The 16885-nt window shown below is 38.0% G+C and overlaps 1 protein-coding gene across 2 annotated transcripts in view; it reads right to left on the bottom strand.

Annotated features, from left to right (window-relative positions):
• The window catches only part of LOC309490491 (uncharacterized protein), a 99837-nt gene that overhangs the window by 18714 nt on the left and 64238 nt on the right, over positions 1-16885 (bottom strand). For both annotated transcript variants that reach the window (XR_014202697.1, XM_082159703.1), the window contains exon 7: positions 9515-9601. Coding sequence is in view for 1 of the 2 variants with exons in the window: in XM_082159703.1 (XP_082015829.1) it covers positions 9515-9601 (87 nt within the window). In the remaining variant the exon portion in view is untranslated. The remainder of the gene's footprint in view (positions 1-9514; positions 9602-16885) is intronic.

The following is a 16885-nucleotide window of genomic DNA, read 5'->3' as shown; positions in this document are numbered from 1 at the left end:
ATAATGAACATTAACCAAACACAAAAATGGATATTAATTTAGGAAAATGTACGTAACAGCATGAAACTTTATAAACTCACAAAGTAAATAAAAGACCTTCCGAAAAACTCAATCCTTAACATTTATTTGCTGCACATCCAAAAAATGGATTACATGCCAAGATACTAGCAATCTTCTTTTATTATTTCATGTGCAAAAATAAAAAAAATTGCTTAGTGTATTTAAAAACCTCAACAAACGTGTCGGTTATAAATAAAAGTACAAATTAATCATGTGAAATTTTAAATCTTAAAAAATATATAGTTATAGTATAGTTATAATTATAGTATAATTCACTATAATGAAGTATAATAAATATACCCAGTTCATTAAAAACAGCAAAGTATCAATAAAGTTGTTATAATTTAATAAAAAATGCTTTAATCAATAGTTGTATGTATGTATGCTGTATGTATTTTTATGCTTATTAGAGTATCGCATTGGCTACATTGATTTCACTCAAATAATCTGTTTGTAATCTGATTTATGGGTCAATCAGATGCATTGTGCATTGAGCTCGATCTGAAATCGATCAATAGAAAAAAAAAAACCCTGCCATGTAAATGCTTGAATCTATTTTCTCAAATTCACAAATATCTCAACATGGCGACTGTGCATTCGCTGAAGATTTGTTTGGAATATGTGTAAAGCACATGCAAATGAATATGCGAATCGGATTGCAAAGTTTAAAGATCATAAACAGATTTCAGAATCTGAAATCGGATTAGATTGGATTCATTCAGACTGATGGAATGTAGTGCATGTAAACACACCTATTAGCTTAGCAAGAAGCTAAACTCTGCTGGAACAAACTGAACTGAGTCTCCCTTTAACTTCTTGTGAAGAGCACTATTTGTTTAATGTGACTACTAGTTGTTGCCTATATAGATTGTTCCAAATCAGCCAGTGCTGTGCTAAATCAGCCATGAGGCAGTGCTGGAACATAACTTAGAGAAACATACCGGTTCTGAGACTGAATCATGGTCCTTAAAGTTAAGGGTAAGTAAAGGGGTGTAAACATCGATCTAGGCAAAAGTGTCAATTTTTTTTAGTTTTTTTTTAATGTTCAGGTAATGTAGCCTGGAATCAGTCCAGATTTGCTGTGTGTAGTGTGTAGCATAGCGTAGCCATGTTGCTAAGAGCACAGTACTATCATCATGTAGTTCTGCTGCCCTTAAAGGTTAAAGTAGACTTCCCTCTGCTCCACTCCTCATTACTACACTAGTCCTAGCACTGACATTTTTGGAAAGGTCACAGACACTTTCATGTGCTCTGTTTCACATCAGCTTCAGTATAAATAAAGGCCCTGGAGAGACTGTCCGGGGTGTCAAAGAAGCCAATGGAGATCAAGGTAAGACACTGAGAATGGTTTTAACGAGACTGACAGACAAAGCGACATTAACACAGAACATGGATGTGTGCATGGATCCCAGCTAACAAAAAAAAAAAAAAAAAAAGTTCTAAGAACAGTTTGCTACTGTTCCTATTACGTTATGAAAACGTTATTTCTGAATGTTCACTGAATGTTCTAAACGTCCAGTTTATTAAATTTTTTTAACAACTTTTATATTTTTATATATGGATATTAAGGGAACATTCCATTTGATAATTTTGCAAACTATATGGGAAAGTTACTTTCTTACATTTTAAGAAAAAGGTTCCATGATCAATATGATATGATGTTATGATAAATAATGTTTTTGTGCAAACATTTTGACAACATTATTAAAGACCAGATAATTTTTAACAAATATTTTAGTAAGGTTACTGGAAGAATGTTTGTTCATAACTTTGAGAGACCCTTGTGAGAACATTAGTCAAGTTCCTGTTAGCTGAATCATAATGCTTGTGAAAAAGAAGTGTGCTCAATAGTATTGAATGTGTACTTGTAGTTATTAATAGTTTCATATTAATTAAATAAACAATTGTACTTCCATTGAGTCCACTTTCATGACTGTTTCTAAACACACTTAACTACTCTTTGTGCACTTCATAATAATGTCAAACCAAAAATATTACTTTTAAGTACAAATAATTTTTTGACAAGTAAATTTTTTCACAAATACACTTACTTTGATGTTGACTAACATACTAAAGCACATGTAACGTACTTGTAATTTTAACTGTAGTGTGTTATTCAATATTACATTAAAGTAAATATATTCTAAATGCACTACATTGCAACTTCATCAAAACAAATGTTTAATTACAAATATATTTAAATAAGTTTCCATATTTCCAACCCTATTTCAAAGACAATAAGAGTAATTATGAAATTACATATAAAGACATATATAAATTCTACATAAGTGGGTCCAAAATTCTAATGTTCAGCTGATTGTGTTTCATATCAATTTAAACTGAAATACATTTTCATTTATTTGCAATTATACATTTAAGTGTCCAAAAACATTACATTCATTTAATTCTTAAGTATATTCTTTTAAAGTAGCCTATATTATTTCTGTGATAAGTTCTTTTTTAAAAAGTACGCTAACCTTAACTTCTTTTTCACAAGGGACTGCATTCCTACTCTTAAATACATACACATTGTTCTACAGGCTACTTTACTTTACTTTACTTCATAGTATGTAACAGTGGCAAGTATACTAACAGTAGTATAATGAATCACATTTCTAGATGCATTCTCAAATCCCTTTTATTTCTACTATATGACTTCATGTAAACTTTTAATGCAAAAAAAGAAAGATATATTGCATTGTAAGGTTGTTCGTTCCAGGTAATGATGAACTTAGGAGATCTGCTAATTCTGATCAATAGGCCTAATTGTTTTTATCCAGAAATCATATTTGTGTTTTCTATGTGAAGTATGCATACTAAATCCTTTTATAAAACACTATGAATTGTATGCCTATGTGTATGTATATGTATATATATATATATATATATATATATATATATATATATATAGTATGTCATTTAGAATATTTAAACTGTGTAAACAGTAATAGCGATGAGCTTCACAAAATGAAAAGATGAATATTTTCATATTCAACTTCTGAAATGCAATGAAATGCATTTCACTTGCAATACTTCCTGTACTACTCGGACTGACTACAGCATTAAAGCACCATTACTTCCAAGGTTTGTAACTTAATCTCATACTATCTGCATTTTGAATGTTTAATAAAACCTATTTGTTCAGTGCTCGGCAAGGAAAAAGGGATTTGATCCTCAGTATCGCGCCAGCTCTTAGTAGTCCCACAATCCTCTGATAAGTGGACAGCCAATGACTGCGCTCAGAATCTAAAGCATATTTCTTCTAAATCCTGCTTCATTTCACAGGTGTATTGAAATCAAACTCACCCCCTGTAGAAAGAATGAAGAAAGAAGGCTGTCATCAAGACCCAGAGTAGGCTCCCATTTGCCAGAAAAAGCCAGAGAAGATTATAGAAACAGAATAAGCATATAGTACATAGCACAAGATGGGTCAAGAACTTAATTTCACACTGATGGGCAATTTGGCTTTGGAAATATTTCCTTCATATGAAGAGCATAAATCTAAGTCTACAGCTCTGTTCCAAACCCCATTGAGCTGCCTACGACATTTTAAAGCATCATGGATTTACTTCTAAACACAACATTATGCTACCTTCTATGATATCATGTTTAGGCCAAATTGTATGGGAACATTGCATGTATTCTTCACAGAGAAGGCAAACTCACAATCTTTTTTATGCTTATTAGAACTTGTGTTTTCTGAATATGTGAAAGTGGATGAAATGAGGTGTAGACTTACATGCTAGAAGGCCAGGTGAAGGCATTGGAAATGCAAAAGAGAAAAAAGGAGACAGGCAACATTATACATCAACTTATTTAAATGAATTTCATTTTTTTTAATAAATGTATGAAATTGACCATAGCCCTGTAAATTCTCATATAAGGAATTAACGTCAAAAGGGTTTTAAAAAGGGCCTCTATTATGCTTTTTCAGATCTCCTAAAAGAAAGTATTTATAATGAACTGCTGACATGAGTCGTCAATAATTCTAGTCTCACTTCCTGTTACATTACCTACATAACGATGCATAATTTGCATAATGCCAGCCTCAAACACTGTGGTTGTCGCTGAGGCCTGGAAGAGTTTGGTTAATCCACTTTGCATGCATTTCAAAAGAATGAGACTCTGGCTTGAATTGATACATTACAACCGACACCATCGTTACTGTTCTTATTACTGTGTGTCAAGTGATGAGGAAGATCCAGAGCTGAAATTCAGATATGATAATGGCCATGATAATGACACGCGCTTTAAGCGGTCGTCCAATCACAACAGACTGGGTCATCAGACCAATCAGAGGAGAGTATACCAATCACAACAGACTAGGCCATGTGACCAATCAGAGCAGAGTAGACCAATCACAACAGACTAGGCCATGTGACCAATCAGAGCAGAGTAGACCAATCACAACAGGCAAGGCCATGTGACCAATCAGAGCAGAGTACGGTGCGTGCATCATCATCATCATCAATCAGCTGCGAACAAAACGGGTTTGCAGTCGGTCACAAGCTTTCTCCATTCTGTTCGATTACTAGCAGCTCTTCGCATCTCGTCAGCAGTTGGTGGCATGTCGTTGTTGTTTAGTTTTCCGATGTATGTGTGATATAATGTGCGTGGCCTTCCTCGGCTTCGTTTGCCATGTCGTTCTTCGGGCGCATATAACACATATTTGTTAATTTGGTCATTTGGGTCTCTTCTAAGTGAGTGGCCGACGAAGCGCAGCTGTCTTTGTTGGATTTGAAGGATAAGCTGGTTCTTTTCGACTGCTTCGTATACAGCTTTGTTACTTATCCGATCCATTTTCTTGATGCCAAGCATGATTCTGTAGCAACTGGTGGCGAAGCTGTTGAGTGAGTTTTGCATTTTCTGGTTGATGATCCAACTTTCGCAGCCGTACAGGAGGATGGAGATGCACGCTGCTTCAAAGATGTTTAGTTTGAGTTTGATTGGAAGAGTTTTTGATAGAAATACATCCTTCATTTTCCAGAATGCTCCCCACGCTTGTCCTTTTCGTGCTCTGATGTCTGCTTCGCTCGACGCGATGTAAGAGCCAAGATAATAATAATAATAATAATAATTCATTACATTTATATAGCGCTTTTCTCGGCACTCAAAGCGCTTTACATAGAAGGGGGGAATCTCCTCAACCACCACCAATGTGCAGCATCCACTTGGATGATGCGACGGCAGCCATATTGCGCCAGAACGCCCACCACACACCAGCTTACTGGTGGAGAGGAGACAGTGATGAAGCCAATCAGTATATGAGGATGATTAGGATACTTGAAGTCTTTTGTCCACTCGATTTTTTGTCCATCGAGTTCGATGAATTGATGTAAGTTGATCGGCATCTCTGGCCCGGCAAGCTTTTGGTTGCTAAATGCTTCCTTCTTTTTAATGTTGACCTCAAGTCCTACTCGTTTTGCCCACTTTGCTGTTGTTTGAAGTTTTCTAGATTTTGCTGCTTGTTGTTGTCGCCGCCCTCGAGCAGCGCAATGTCATCGGCAAAATCGAGGTCGAACAGTGAAGTGGCTGGATATCTCGATGATCTAGATAGATTCGTCATGAAGCCATGTGAGCCCGTTGATGTTGCATGCTCTTGTTCTGCTTTCTTTAGGACGAAGTCTATGACGATGATGAATAGAAAGGGAGCTAATGTGTCTCCTTGAAGAACACCAGTTGAGATGTTGAACTGTTCTGATAGTTGCCCTCGACCATTACTTGACTTTTTGAGTTGTTGTAGATAGTGCGAATCACTCTTACGGTTTTATCAGGAATTCCGTAGTGTCGCAAGATGTCGAACATGACGTTTCGTATGAGCGAGTCGAACGCTTTCTTAAAGTCGACGAATATGATGTAGAGGTCTAGGTTCTTGTCGATGGCGCCCTCGATTATTCGTCTAAGTATGTGAACTTGTTCGGTGCATCCTCTTCCTCTTCAAAATCCTGCTTGATTCTTTCTCATGATGTCGTCGACTGGTTTTCTTATTCGATTAAGAAGAACTTCATTGTAGACTTTCGCCGCGATTGACATCAAGCTGATCCCTCTGTAGTTATTCATCAGTGTAAGATCGCCTTTCTTGGGCAATGGAATGATGAGACTGGTGGTGAATTGCTCTGGTGCTTTCTCTTGCATGTAGACATCATTGCATATGTTACACAGCTGTCTGACTGCGTGATGGCCTCCGTATTTGAGAGCTTCGGCGGTAATGGGGTAGTCGCAACCTGGTGATTTGCCATTTTTGAGTTCGTCTACCGCCATTTTGACTTCGTCAAACGTGAATGGGCCTATATCGATCTCTAAGTCTCTGGTAGCTGGCTCGATGTGTAGATGTTCCGTGACTGTTTCGTTGTTCAGTAGAGTTTTGAAGTAATTTTGCCATTCGTCTAGCAGTTCCTTAGGAGAATTGATATCACTACCATCTGTTTTCTTCATTTTATGCTTGTTTATTGATTTTGTTTTCTTAACGCGTGTCCGTTAAGTCCGTGAGGCCGCAGTGTGTCCCATTTGTCATTTTTAGATCTCAGAAGGGTGCTCGCGAGCGCCCCCATGTGGTCGATTTGCGCCCTTGATGCGCACTTTTGCCGAGCCCGCGCTGATGCGGGCTCCACAGCAGACTTCTTCCCGACAGTCAAAGCGGCATTACGTCACGAAAGTGCGGACTCAGAGGAAGACCGCGAGTGCTTAGGGTTCCATTTGGGACAGGGCCTACACCAATCACAACAGACTAGAGCATCTGCCCAATCAGAGCAGAGTAGACCAATCACAACAGACTGGGCCATCTGACCAATCAGAGCAGAGTAGACCAATCACAACAGAATGGGTCATCTGACCAATCAGAGCAGAGTAGACCAATAACAACAGACTGGGTCATCTGACCAATCAGAGCAGAGCAGACCAGTCACAACAGACTGGACCATCTGACCAATCAGAGCAGAGTAGACCAATCACAACAGACTGGGCCATCTGACCAATCAGAGCAGAGCAGACCAGTCACAACAGACTGGACCATCTGACCAATCAGAGCAGAGTAGACCCATCACAACAGACTAGGCCATGTGACCAATCAGAGCAGAGTAGACCAATCACAACAGACTAGGCCATGTGACCAATCAGAGCAGAGTGGACCAATCACAACAGACTGGACCATCTGACCAATCAGAGCAAAGTAGACCCATCACAACAGACTAGGCCATGTGACCAATCAGAGCAGAGTAGACCAATCACAACAGACTAGGCCATGTGACCAATCAGAGCAGAGTGGACCAATCACAACAGACTGGACCATCTGACCAATCAGAGCAAAGTAGACCCATCACAACAGACTAGGCCATGTGACCAATCAGAGCAGAGTAGACCCATCACAACAGACTAGGCCATGTGACCAATCAGAGCAGAGTAGACCAATCACAACAGACTAGGCCATGTGACCAGTTATAACAGAGTAAATCAAACAACTGGTCAATCAGAGAAGAGAGACTTTAGAGACAGAATTTTCAAACTAACCGTTTTCCGACTCTTTGAGAAATCAGGTGATGCTACAATGTATATTATGAGAAATTTAAAGTGTTTTTATTTATTTTTACCTTTGATGCATGTAAACCTGTTCAAAACTAAATTAGGTACCTTTAAAATAGCATAATTGGGGCACTTTAACTTGTTTAAAAAAAGCAGCACTCATCTCTCTCTCTCTCTCTCTCTCTCACACACGCATGCACACACACACACACAAAGACACACACACACACACACACACACACACACACACACACACACACACACACACACACACACACACACACACACACACACACACACACACACACACACACACACACACACACACACACACACACACACACACACACACACACAAAGACTGTCATTGCAAGTCAAAACTACATCATAATGAAACACAAAGAAGTCCATCAAAGGAGGTGAAGGGAAAGTAAAACAGAAAGAAAAAAGAGATCTACGCCTCATGTGTTTGTGAATCATAGTGAGGCGTATCCAGACCCTGACGGCGCTCCATGGATTATTGATTTTTTTATTCCATTTCTGCCCAGAGGAGACTGCACTTGAAGAGCACCATTAGCCCCATAACGATTAGAGAGCAAAAGTTAATTATGTAATTATGAAGGCAATAAGAAGTGCGTGTGTGCTTGACTGTGCCTGTGAAGGCTTTAAACATTATCTTCAGTGAGACGGAGGGAGGGGAGATTAAAGCAGGAAAAAAATGAGAGAAAACATAAAGTAAACTCTTTCACTCCCCTGATTTTACAACTAGATTTTTTTCTTTTGTTTATTTTTTTAAATGTCCATATATGCCTTTATTAGGCTACACATCTACTATAATGAACATGTTTTCGATTTCTGAATTGATATTTTGAATACAAATATCCAGGTGCTCTAATGGCAACAATGAGAAAGTGTTATTAAAAAGCATATAGTGGAAGAAAAAAAAAAGAGTTATATAACCTTTATAAGATTTTTTTTTTTTAAGATTAAGATATTTGAAACATTTACAAATAAATATTAAATGAACAATTTTAACCTTGAAATAATAATAATTCATATTAATAATTAGGATGTGTACTTTTTTTTTTTTTTTTTTTTTTTTTTGTTACATGACTTTCAGTTTCATAGTTATTACATCAAAATCATTGTTGAAAAGAGTATAAATATCTTTTTTTTTTTTTTTATGTGTAAAAACCAACATGAATTAAAAGATCGTATTTTAAGAACTTGATATTTTTTGTCATTGACCATACAAACATTCTTGGATTTTCACACTTACATAAACGGCCAATTTGCAAAGGGTTGAATTGGACTCTCTAAACTGTACCAGGATCTGAACTGAAATAACCTTCTACGAGGCCCATGATGCTGTGGGTGATAAAAATAGAGCTCCAAATAAAGGTTGGGGGTCGGGACGGGGGGCTGCCAGAGGCACAAAGATCCTGTCAGTATTGCACTTCTCCAACCCACAATGTGACGAGATAAGATACAGTGAATTATAATATGCATGAACTGGGGGTGAGGCCAAAGCGTTCACTGTTGGGAGTGTTGGTATATCCAGAATAAATAAACATGAGGTCATGTTTATGCAGAGAGAGAGAGGGAGGTTATACATTCAACTTCAATTCTGAGCTAAACAAACATCCTCTTAACCTTGTGTTTGATTAACAGAAGAAGAAACAAACAGCTGATTATCCACATCAAGCTATGTGTGGGGAAGTCTGTGACCTGAGGGCTCGTATTAAAGAGAAATATGGTTTAATTATACACAAACACACACATTATAGCGGCTCATAAGAGCACAGGGCGCTGGTGTGAGAAGGTGTTAATTTCTCCGTGAGAGCGGTGTGTGTTGTGGTGTGTGTTGTGTGTGGGCCCCTGCAGAGGTGTAAATGCGAGTGTGTCAGTAGGGACACCGGCTCCTGTCAGCGCTCACCGCTCTCTGGTTGACGTCCGCTCCGGAGCGCAGCATCATGTCCACCGTCTCCACACGGCCCTGCTTGACCGCCCAGTGGAGCGCCGTCTGCAACACACGCAAGCAAACACACCAGCTGTCAATCACCACGCTGCTGTCAATCACACACGTGATGTATTCAGGCTGGACGTCCCTCCTGCACTACTGTACGCTCTGCACTCACGTGAGCCGCCCTCTTGCCCTCATTTACACCGGTCACATTGACCCAGCATGTTTTGCTTCATATGATTGGCTGAGGTGTTGATTTCTCTAAAAAGAATATTCTGTCATTATGAACTCAATCTCATGCAGTTTCAAACCTTTAGGCTGCTATTTTTTCCATAGAACAAAAACAAGAAAGAGGATTTTTGTGAGGAACAGATTTTAAGAGTTTATTTACTGAGACTCTTCTCTGTGTCAAACCTGGTGTGAGTTTGTGTACGTCACATGAACTGCAGTCAATCTGGGAGATATGGAGTTTTCAGGAATAACAGCTTTAATTTTGGTTTGTATATTTGTGACAATACGTTTAATTGATTGTTATATAAGGTATTATTTATATATCTTTATTTATAATGTATTTTTTTATAAAAAGTACAACAATAATAAAAATATAATAATAACAAAAATAATATATATCTATTGATTTATTTAAAATAAAAAATAAAAACAGAAGATTGAGCCACAGGGAGGCAGATTTAGATAAAATTATTATTATTATTATTTTAAAAAATGAAAAACCCACAAGAGTATAGTATCAATTATGCATATTTTTAGGTCTGTCATGATTCCTTGATTAGGTCAATTTGAGTACTTTACTCATGTCGATTAACTGGCAGAAAACCAGAAGCGGCGCATTCCACGAACGAGAATCCATGAGACACATTATAAGACTGTGTTCTAAGGCTGCACAATATATTAAAAACATAATATATCATGATATCATTTTTATATAAAGCCCCATATTAAAATCCTAATATAGCAGTGCTATTGTGAAATCATAAACACTGCAACTATTTTATTAAATAAAATACATGCATTCCGGGTTTCAAAGTTAAGTAAAGTTCACTTTAATTATTTACATGCGTTCAGGTTACGTGTTTCTCCCCGCGTCTCAGAGCGACTTTGTCCACAGTAAAGGCTGATCCACATGAACTCAGTCTCTGCATGTGCTGATTGTTTGAGTTTCCAGTAACGCGCTTTTGGAAACGGAGAAGTCTGATGCGCTTTGTGTTTCATAGTGAAGTGTTGCATTGTTATCTACATTCGTGGAGCGTCTCAGCAGCTCTGTTAACAAACTCGGTTAAAACATTTGTAACATAAATCATTTATAAACACACGCATCACAGGAGAATACATCAATAGGAAATGTCCTACTTCCCACCTCTTAAAGGGATAGTTCACCCAAAAATGATCCCATAATTGACTCACCCTTAAGCTATCCTAGGTGTATGACTTTCTTCTTTCAGCCTAAAACACATCCTGGCTCTTCCAAGCTTTATAATGGGAGTGAATGATATCATGTATTTTAAGCCCTAAAAAGCACATCCATACATCATTAAAGTAATCCATACGTCTCCAGTGGGTTAATAAAGGCCTTCTGAATGAATGACCTCTGACCCACGCATGACGTAGGATGTAGGAGTAGCGTAAGACTCCTCTCGCGCTTCAAACTCAAGCTCCTCCCACATTCCTCTTTAAACAGTTGTGACCAGTGTTTTGTTTTGCTCTTTCCTCTGAGCTTCCGTGTTCGTCAATATGTCAATGTGTCGGGTCAGAGGTCACTCTTCCACCGGAACTAGACTCGCATACGGCCGTGATTGTGATTGATCGATGTGATTGATTGTAACATGTCCTGTTTATGGTTTGTTTACATGTCTTTGGTCCATGTTGCATTCATATTTAACCCCTTAAGTGTCACCGTCCCACCTTGCCCATATATATTTAGAACAATAATATCTTAGTAAAAACCAAAAGTAATATTGACAAACTATATATCATTTGAAAGCTGAATCATTTGAATTTGGTGGCTGTTTTTTAAAATAAATTACAGAGGAGCAGTAATTTATCAATTTGCAACAAGAATATTTCATATTTATTAGGCCTTTATTTTGAAATAGAAACAAACATGAAAAATCATGAAAGATTGGTAGAAACCTCAGTTTGTTTTCATGCCAAGAGTTCAAAAGATAACACCAATTAAATTTTATGAGAAAAAAAGGTCTGAAAGTGTTTTGAATATAAAGAAAAATATTATGGATTCTCGATTTGTGATATATGAAAATAGAGGCACCCTTATATGGTCAGTAAGGAAGCTGGCTGTCCATCTAGTGAAAAAGTTTGGTACTGCGCCCAAATAAAATCTTACTGAAAGCTCATTTTTTGAGATATCAACCTAAAATTTGGAACACAACTTGTTTAGATTTTTGGCTTTAATTTTCTAGCAGTTTTAGAGTAAAATATATGTTGTAATATATATATATATATATATATTTTATAAAATATAAATAATTATATCTTTACATTGTACATTTTCATAAACTCAAACTTATGTAACTTTTTTTCTGTTTTACTGTCATCATTTATTCACTTCTTCAATAATCTGGCAAATGTCTTTTTTAAAACAAGACCAACCATATGTCTATATTACAAAGCATTCTTGAATTACAACCATTTAAGTTTGTATAGTGATTAAAAAAAAAAAAAATTTTGTGTTTTTGATTTGTTTACATGTCTTTGGTCCGTGTTGTGTTCCTATTTCAGTCGAACCGCAGCAGAGTTCGTTTGGAAGCGGACTGAGACCCATCTTTTCAGCTTCTTGGTCCAGTTGTTTGGCGTACCAGGGTTCAGATGGCAGCGTTCACAATTATTCAAATGAACCGCACTAACAGAGCAATCACACCAGGGGTCGTTTGGAATCAGACCGAGACCCATCTTTTCAGGGTGGCAGCGTTCACACTTAGGGTGTGTTCACACTTGGCATGTTTGGTTTGATTAAAATGAACTCTGCTGTGATTGCTCTGTTAAAAATGCCATTCTGAACGCTAAGCAGAGTAGACCAGGACTAAATGTTTTTGTGAACCAAATTACAAGTGTGAACACAACCTTATTCAAACGAACCGAGCAGAGCAATCACACCAGGGTTCGTTTTAATCAAACCAAACCTGCCAAGTGTGAACATCACTGCAAAACCAATGTAGTTTGTGCTTTATAAATGCATTTGATTTTTATATTACTTAAATAAGATATTAGTTAGGTTAGAGACCATATTAAGTAATACGACATAAATGAAAAGCTGTGAGAAACAGTGATACAATCATTATAAAAAATAACCTAAAACAGTAACCCATTAAACAGACTGAACCCCTCACACTTCACTTCAAATGAAATATAGTGGTACCAGTCAAGAACACTTTCAGATCTTCTTAAAGCTGCAGTCCGTAACTTTTGGCGCTCTAGCGGTGAATAAACAGAACTGTATGTTTAGACCCAAACCGGTCTAAAATAGTACCAATATAAACACTTATTGGTGTACTGTAGTGATTCAGGATGAGACAAAATCAGGGTTTGGGAAATGGATTCATGATGTACTCCTTATTATATACATTTTGTACATCTTGAACGGGAAAAAAAGAAAAAAAATACGGACTGCTACTTTAAGTGTGCCTTTAAACTCCCAATACCAGAGTCCAAAACTGGTCACTGTCTCTGAAGCCCATTTATGCCGCACCTATCAAAGCTGTGTTTGGGGTCATTTGCATAAGCAGATTTGGCTCCATATGAATGAATGAGAACAGGGCTGAGTCATTAGCATAGCAGCTAATTCAGCACAATGTTACTTCACTGAGGCCAAACCCAAGGACGCCTACCCTGCTGCTGTTCACCCTGCGTCCCAGCAGACCCAGCATAATGTACCTCAATCCATAACACCATCTCACATGAAGAAAGGGACATTTACAGCTAACTTCATAATGCTGATTATCTGAAGTATTATTTTCTTGTATTTTTTTTTGTGATTATACATATGATTTATATATTTTTTATTATTAATCATCATTATTATTTTATAATGTATTTTAATATAAAAGTATAATAATTATATGTATTTATTTAGATAAAAACCCACCACGGTGATCAACAGGGCTGCAGATTTAGCCTAAATCAATTTTATTTTAGTATCATTGACATACTATAGTTTTTATTTGTATATTTTCAGTTGTCATAAAAATTTTTGTTAAAGTTAGTAATTTTGTTGTGTGTTTGTCATTTTTATTCATTTGCTTTTTTTTTTATATGACTAAATATGTTTTATTAATTTTTATTTCAGTTTTATTTTTGTACATCAAGTTGAAATGAAATGAAATGAGAAATGTTAAATAAGATGATTTCTCCCCTAGACTGCACAGAATGTTGAACAAAGCATGAATACAGACACAGTTACAGGCTACTTACAAACTTCAGGTCCGAGTGAAGAGTTCCAAGTGTTATTTTTTTATTCATTGCGTGTGTCGGAGATTCCCGGAGCGAGACAGAGAAAGAAAGCAAGAAAACAACATCGGTAATAGGATAACACAGCTCTTTTGGGCCTTGTTGCTCTCCATAGTCGCCATTGTGTTCCTTCACATCGGCGTGTTTGGCCAAAAGCTCAGAGTGTTTCTCCAGTCCCCGTCCACATTCCCTCGCAGGGACACATCAAAGCCGGAGCAGCCATGCTTTTGTCAAACTCTCCTCCCCATTTTTCTGTCACCAAGTTTTATCTCTTCCAAATCGCCACCAGCCTTTAACCTATTCTGAGCCGATTAGCTGAATGCTTGATTTGAGCATTAGAGAAACTATAGCAACCTGTAATCTGCCAAAGAGCGAATCAAAAAGCCCTATGTATCTTGTCACGCAAGAGCTGGCAGCCCACCTTGACCCCATAAGCCGTCTCTTACAGAGCCTCGCTGGGCGGACAGGCCCCCGCTTTATTCACACACATACAATCCATTGAGAAATGGTCTCCGGCCAATCTGTGCCCCGTCCTGAAGAGCAACAATCTGCCCAAGTCTAGCATCATTTAGTAAACAATATGCAATAAAACAATATCCACTGAACAGCCTACAGGAAATTAAAACCTAGTGTAGCTAACATGTTAGCATAACGTATTGAAGCATTAAAGGGGTCATATGATGCGATTTCTTGTTTTCCTTTTTCTTTAGTGTGTTATGTAGCTGTGCATGTATAAGATTTGCAGAGTTACAAGGCTCAAAGTCTCAAACCCAAAGAGATATTCTTTGTAGAAGTTAAGGCTCAGCGACGCCTTCCTAAAATGCTTCGTTCAAACACGCCTCCACGAATCTACGTCAGTCTGTGGGTTTCATAACTCCACCCAAATGTACACGCAAAGATAGATGGCGGAACTTTTATTCTCACTGTATTATTGTTGGCACCGCCGTGTCGTGGAGACGCTGTGAGAAATTTTGTTGAGAAATTAAACTACTTTGTTTGGCCTTCCAAATAGAAAACAGTGAGAACAGTATAACCAAAATAGTGCGCATTTTTCGGAGGACTGTTTCCAGAGAGTACAAGGCCGGCTGTGCAAAAAGGCCGATTCTAGAAAGTGGAGCAATTCCATCTTTGCAAGTACAGTCTGGCGCTTCTGACTCACAGACACAAGTGTATGTAAAGTAAGTATGTTTTCATATTTTAAGAAATTGCTACTGACTATTCAAACGCGAGTTTTGAGCAGTATAGAGTAGCACTTGTATGTCGTTTCTACAATCACAAATGCAGACATGGTTTTATGTTTACATAGTGTTCTCACACCCGTAGCGCGGCGCGATGCGTATAAAGACATTATGTACCCTATTTGAACGATCTGAAACGCAAGTATCAAGCACAAAACGCAAGTAACTTTGTGGGCGGGTCTTGGGCGCTGTTGCTATTATACCGCCAGGATAAATGACTCTTGCGCCCGACGCAAATCTAAAATGGGCTGGTCTGAAGTCGCTTCATTATTCATAGGTGTGGTTTGGGCGTAACGTGAAATAAACCAATCAGAGCGACATCTCACATTCCCTTTAAGAGCAGACGTGCTTGTTCCATGGCGGATTGCTATTATAACGGCGGATTTGCCAGGAGCGGTTCACATCCGAAGAGTCCGACGTTCTCGTCAGGGCCGTAAAACACAGAGAAGTGATATTGTATGGGGATGTAGAAACCCACCCAAATTAGCTTCGGTTAAACAGGCGTATTATAATTTGGGTAAATGTGTAAGCTAGATTTATGCCTATTTTTTCACATCTTCAAGGACACAACAATGATTTCCCTCGTGTGTTCATATTTTTCCTTGTAATAATGTATGGTTTTCTAAAAATGAGAACTGCTGCATCTGTGTGTAGATGAGATAAGCAAAGTGTATGCGGGTTGTGCACATGCAACATTGATTATGGCCAAGCATGCGCCATTATATAGCATATGAATAACATGCGCAACATGACTTTAGACTAGGTTTTTCCTGGTCAGTGGCGGAATTGTTTTCTAAACCTGCAAAATAGCACCAGGGAACGTTTGCGCCGGAACACACCTCATCTTTGTGCTGAACCGCCCCCGGGAGTGCAAGTTCATTTCCTAGTTTACCGGCGTGCATCTGTGGAGGGAAAAGTCTGCTGTGCGCGGGTGCAAAATAGAAATGATACATGCGTCGGTGTACAAAGTCAATTGCGCTGGGTGCAAGATAGGGCCCAAAAAGTCATTATAATCTGTAATTATGTCCCCAATGAAATAAAATCGTACCCATCTGATACGTTCTGCTCCAGTCGCGCTGGCAAAGTTGATCGATCAGCTTGGTCATCTAGTGGTAGTGCTGACATGATCACCTGTCATTATTGCTTTGGGAACTGATGTTCCAAATATGGTAAGGGGCGTAACCTTTCCATCACATGCTTAAGGTATTCGGGCCAATCACAATGCACTGGATCGCTGGCCAATCAGAGCACACCACGCTTTTCAGAACGATGAGCTTTGTAAAAATCGACGCGTTTCAGAATGGCGGGGCATAGAGCAAAAATAATGTACGGTTTGTGTAAAATAATTACTTTTTTTAACCTAAAACCAGATACACAAAATAATGTTCTTTTTAGAACCGTCATATGACCCCTTTAAACATAACAGTCTATATAGCAGGGCAATCCCTTGTGGAATGAAGTGCACTTTAAAGGGATAGTTCACCCAAAAATTAAAACTCTGTCTGTAATTACTCGTCCTCATGTCGTTCCAAACCCGTAAGACCTTCGTTCATCTTCAGAACACAAATTAGGTTATTTTTGATGAAATCCGAGAACTTTCTGTCCCTCCATAGACAGCAATTTGATT

This window comes from Leuciscus leuciscus, assembly GCF_965113295.1.
Source record: "Leuciscus leuciscus genome assembly, chromosome: 25".
In the NCBI taxonomy this organism is placed as follows: Eukaryota; Metazoa; Chordata; class Actinopteri; order Cypriniformes; family Leuciscidae; genus Leuciscus; species Leuciscus leuciscus.
The sequence above is the reverse complement of the archived record's forward strand: the minus strand, read 5'-3'. Positions and strand labels throughout refer to the sequence as shown.